Raw genomic sequence first — 5,247 nt, 5'->3', positions numbered from 1 at the left:
TCATCCCCCGATGGGCCCCAGACTGCGAGAGGGAACAGGCCGGGCTGAGGGACCGCCCCTTTCCCCCGAGTGCACAATTTTTTGTGCACCGGGCCTCTAGTAGTATTATAAAATTAAAATACATGTGATTGGTGCCAGTGAGAGCTTTATATGTATCATGCATGCGCTAGTCAATGTTTATTTTTAAATTGCCAGTGTATGTCATATGTACCAGATGGTCGGACGGACGTATGGTTGGTCACTTAGCCTTTTATACATATAGATTGAAGACAGAACCTGAAGACACAAATAAGTGGCAGCATCTGCTGTGTTCATGGATAGGGGGAATTAACATCATTAAAATGTCCATACTAGCTCTTCCCAGCCTGTGCCAAGCCATGGGCATCCCTTGGAACAACTGGCATAAGCCCTACAAGACTAGGAGCAAGAGAAAGCCCACCCAAAAGAAGCGAAAATATGAGTTGAGACACCCTGCTGCCAACACAAAGATTGAACTCTACCACATACACATAATCTGCCTGTGGGGAGGCAACAAGAAATACTGAGCCTTGAGGCGGGGTGTGGGCAACTTCTGGGGCTCCAAGTGTTGTACATACAAAACAAGGATTATTGATGTTGTTTACAGTGCATCCAGTAATGAACTGATCTGCACCAGGAGCTTAGTAAAAAATTGCATTGTGCTAATTGACAGGACAATGTACCCACTATGCACTGCCCCTGGGCCACAAAAAGGGGGCCAAGCTGACTTCGGAGGAGGAAGAGCTTTTAAACAAAAATCGACCAAAGAAAATTCAGAAGACCTGATCAAGGGAGAAAGAATGCCAAAATCAGCAGTGTTCTCAAGAAGCAGTTTCAGCAGGGCAAACTTCTGGCATGCATTGCTTCAAGATCAGGCCAGTGTGGCCGCACAGATGATTATGTGCTAGAGGGCAAGGAGCTAGAGTTTTCTGTGGGAAATCGAGGCCTGGAAAGGCAAATAAATCCTCTTCCTTCCTATCTTAGCTCATGTAATAAAGGTGTTTGTTAAAAAAAAAAAAATTCCATACTACCTAAGGCAATCTATGGATTCAATGCAATTCATATCAAGATACCGATGGCGTGTTTCACAAAACTAGAACAGATATTCCAAAACTTTATGTGGAACCACAAAAGACCCCAAATTGCCGCAGCAATCTTGAAGATGAACAAAGTTGAAGGAATCATGCCACCTGGCATCAAAATACACTACAAGGCCATAGTAATAAAAATAGCATGGTACCAGCATAAAAACAGACCTATAAGTCAATGGAATGGAATAGAGAGCCCAGAAATAACCCCACACCTTTATGGATTTCTTTTTCTTTTTTTTTCCTTTTTTTTAAAAAATATATTTTATTGATTTTTCACAGAGAGGAAGGGAGAGAGATAGAGAGTTAGAAACATCGATGAGAGAGAAACATTGACCAGCTGCTTCCTGCACATCTCCTGCTGGGGATGTGCCCGCAACCCAGGTACATGCCCTTGACCGGAATCGAACCTGGGACCTTTCAGTCCGCAGGCCGACGCTCTATCCACTGAGCCAAACCGGTTTCGGCTTCTTTTTTTTTTTTAGAATGGAAGCGGGGGTTGGGGGGGAAGCTTTCTATTTTATTTAAAAGAAAATTTCAAAATTGGAAGAAGAATTGCGTTAATCATTCATTTTTTTCTTTTGGCCATTTACTTTTTTTTTTTCCTTTAGTATCTCTGGGAAATACTTGTGTTGGAAAGTAGTCATTTACTCCTTCATCTTCTCTATTATTTCCTAATAACAAAAAAAAGTATAATTCTTTGGTTTCTTTTTTATCCTATAGTGGCTCACAGAAGAGATGAAATGTGGTCTGAGGGACGACATGACTACGAAAGGCTTCCAAGAGAACGAGCACCTCCTCGAAATCACCCCAGTGTAAGTTCCTTCTTCATGTAGAATAATTGAAAACCTAGAGTCTAAGTCATTTTGGTACACCACAGCTAGGCCTCTTAACAAAATCTTCAAGGGCCAAAAATTTACCATTCTAGGTTGAAATATAAATAGATTAAGCTTATATTTTAAAAGTTAAAAGTGTGAAAGTAAAAGTCAACATTTTATTTATTTAGAAAATCCCTATTTTATATTTCCTGCTTATATTTCTAAAATGAAGGGTTTATATTTGTGAAGAAAATTTTAGGTTTAGTAAAGGTCAGTCCATCACTTCACAAAGTACTTAAGCACCTGTTCCTGTTATTGGCTGACACCTATTTTTCTATATTCTTAAAAATGTTTGCAAATTGGATATATGAAATTCTAAAGTAGGGGCCCATCAGGAGCAGGCAGGCAGGCAGCTTCTGGTATGCTGTCTTACTGCTTGTCTCTTTGTGGCTCTGGGAGTTGGAAGTTTGAATCAGGTCTTTTCTCAAGGAGCTTGCTATTTTGCTTATTCCTATTTTCCCAGCAACATATCCAATACATGGCATATAGTAAGGAGTTCAATGTTTACTGACTAAATATATGCACTCTGCAAAATCCTATATGGAAACCCAAGGGAGGGTTTGAGGAAGGTCAAGAAGCTCTCAAACTTTTACACAGGCCCATTATAAGCACCAGGAGATTGGGCTTGTGGGCTTGATAGTATATGGATATATTTGTTTATATATTAGTTGTTTATTACCTATATGTTACAAGTAAATCCTATAACCCACTTAGATGGTTGGTGTTACCTTTAAAATTGTCATTTGGCCTAGGTTACAGCTTAGGTTGGGATTGATCTAAAATGATTTAAGATGGAAAAAATGAAGAGACTTACCATATATCTTTCAAAATGAGCAGACAATTATTACCATATGTGATTTCTTTATAAGTTATTATATAGACTTTATGTTTCTAATCAAACTCCCAATTTTTAAATTTTTTTCAACTTGATAAAAATATTTTTTAGTTTACCTAGAAAAACAAACAAGTGATATTGATAAACATGATGTAGGACAAATGCAGGGATGGGATAAAGGATGATTTTTAATTTTTTTTTTATTTTTTAGAACCCCCGCCTGTACAAGGATATATCCCATTATGAATTTATTTTTCAAAGTTAATTAAACGGATTTTTGGTGGGATTATGCCACCAGTTGGATATATAGTTGGGTTTTACTTTGTTTCAATTTTTCGGGATTGCCCTTTTTCTTTTCTAATTCTTTTTTTTTTAAATTTTAAAACATTTAGATGGTTCCAAATTATAAAATAATGTACAAAGAGGGGTAACTTATTATTTAAAAAATTATTTTATTGATATCAGAGAGGAAGGGAGAGGCAGAGATAGAAACATCAGTGATGAGAGAGAAACATTGATTGGCTGCCTCCTGTGCATCCTCTACTGGGGATCAAGCTCACTACCCGGGCATGGGCCCTTGACCGGAATCAAACCCAGGACCTTTCAGTCTGCAGGCTCACACTCTATCCACTGAGCCAAACCTTCCAGGGTGGGGATAACTTACTTTAAACGGTAATTTACTGTAATTTTGTATTTATCTAGTGCCTGCTTACTACAAATTAAAGATTTTATGTATGAACTTCCTAATCTTCAAAGCAATAGTTAGTGTTGAATGGTACAACATTTATAGAACCCTGTAGAATGTTTTTAGATACCATAAAATATAAGCAGGATTTATGTACAGGGATATAATTTCAGATAATGGGAACCACTCATGCTGAAATTATGGAAGAAGTTATGATATAAACCTTAAGTACACCATTCTGCATTATGTATGCATGCTATATTATATCATGGAACATATTGCAGTAAAAGTTGGCTTAAAAAGCTATTAAGACTGGAACAGAGAGATATGCGAGGAGGCTATTGCTAGGCAGGGGAGCTGAGGAAAATTATTAAGATAGGATTAATCAGTTATATCAGTGTCATGAATACCAGTTAGAAGGGCCCTCCAGTTCTTCAGTTAGATTAATGTGTGAGAATGGATTTGAGAAAGTTCATATCTAATAGCCATTGTTGTTCTCTAAAGTAAGAGGTAGCAAGATCATCTATTCAAAGTTGAGAAGGTGGAGGAACACTTGAGTTCAGCACTGAAGCTTTGGAGTAAACATTACAAATATCTTCTGAGTAGGAGTGTTTAATAAGATTTGCTGAGGACTTTGTACACCATAAGTTTTATACCTAAGAAGCCCAGATTAGAAATGAGGAAAGCAAGTTGTATTGAAGATTGCAAGTTGAGTGGTTGAACCAGGGAGATAAGGATATTGAAAGTTCTGACCCAGAGAATTATGGAGGTAATATATTATGTGATATGGACTGTTTAAGAAAGGGAGTCTATGTGATAGGGACTGTTTAACCCCTTCCCCGGCAGAAACGTGTATACTCGTTTTCACAAAATGTTCTTTTTCAGTCGTCGACGAGTATACTAAGAAAATATGGTAAAAAAGTATGGTTTATAGGAAGACGAGTTACAAACTGTTTTCATAACCAGCATCAAAAATACTATATAGAACCAAAATAAAAAAATTAGTCTGAAAAAGAAACGTTTTTAACAAAAAAATTGTTGGGGAAGGGGTTAAGAAAGGGAGTCAAGCAGTGAGAGGGAAGGTGGATTGAAAGAAATGAGGGGTTGAGGAACAAGAAAAGCTTAGTGAGCTTGAAGACAGGGTGTGGCAGAAAGATAAGGCAATTGGTAATTTAGAGTGTAGAGTTTTCAAGACAGAACAGTTCTGGGTGATTAACGTTTGATGTATAGTGGTGAGGGACAGAAGGTGAGTGAAGGTAATTGGCGTTGAGATCGAGAAAACTTTAAGGCTAGATTTTTGGACCAGAGATTTAGATTAGAGGCGCTAAATCCTTCCTATACATTAAAATCACCTAGGGAGCTCTTAAATATCTATGTATGGGCCCCATTCCAGATAACCTCACTAATAAAAGAGAAACATACAAATTGACCATACCTTCGCTACACCTTAAGCCACGCTCACCAGCCAATCAGAGTGACCATATGCAAATTAACCCAACCAAGATGGCGGCTGGCAGCCATGCAGCTGAAGCATGCAGGAGGCTTGGTTGCCCCAATGATGGAGGAAGCCAGGCTTCCCGCCTGCTGCAGCGGGCTCTGAGCTCCACTCAAAGCAACAAAGTTTTAATTCTAGAAGGTAAATAAACCCCAGATACCTGCTTTCAGCTGGCCATGGCCACAGAGCTGGAGCGAGCAGGAGGCTTGCTTGCCCCAGTGATGGAGGGAGCCAAGCTTCCCACATGT

The 5,247-nt window shown here is 38.7% G+C and overlaps 1 protein-coding gene and 2 pseudogenes across 5 annotated transcripts in view; 2 read left to right on the top strand and 1 right to left on the bottom strand.

Moving 5' to 3' along the window:
• LOC102759714 overlaps positions 1-315 on the bottom strand; it is a 2,303-nt pseudogene extending 1,988 nt beyond the window's left edge. The window contains exon 1 of the transcript XR_001512497.1: positions 277-315. The product of XR_001512497.1 is annotated as a 60S ribosomal protein L34 pseudogene (transcript). The remainder of the gene's footprint in view (positions 1-276) is intronic.
• Positions 1-5,247, top strand: part of PPHLN1 (periphilin 1) — a 108,999-nt gene that overhangs the window by 7,143 nt on the left and 96,609 nt on the right. For all 4 annotated transcript variants that reach the window (XM_006755541.2, XM_006755543.2, XM_006755540.2 and 1 more), the window contains exon 2: positions 1,830-1,921. In XM_006755541.2, coding sequence (XP_006755604.1) covers positions 1,830-1,921 — 92 coding nt within the window. The remainder of the gene's footprint in view (positions 1-1,829; positions 1,922-5,247) is intronic.
• LOC107181798 lies at positions 354-1,045 on the top strand (annotated as a pseudogene).

Source organism: Myotis davidii, unplaced genomic scaffold (assembly GCF_000327345.1).
Source record: "Myotis davidii unplaced genomic scaffold, ASM32734v1 scaffold290, whole genome shotgun sequence".
In the NCBI taxonomy this organism is placed as follows: domain Eukaryota; kingdom Metazoa; phylum Chordata; class Mammalia; order Chiroptera; family Vespertilionidae; genus Myotis; species Myotis davidii.
Note: the sequence above shows the minus strand (reverse complement) of the source record. Positions and strands in the feature narration are given on the sequence as shown.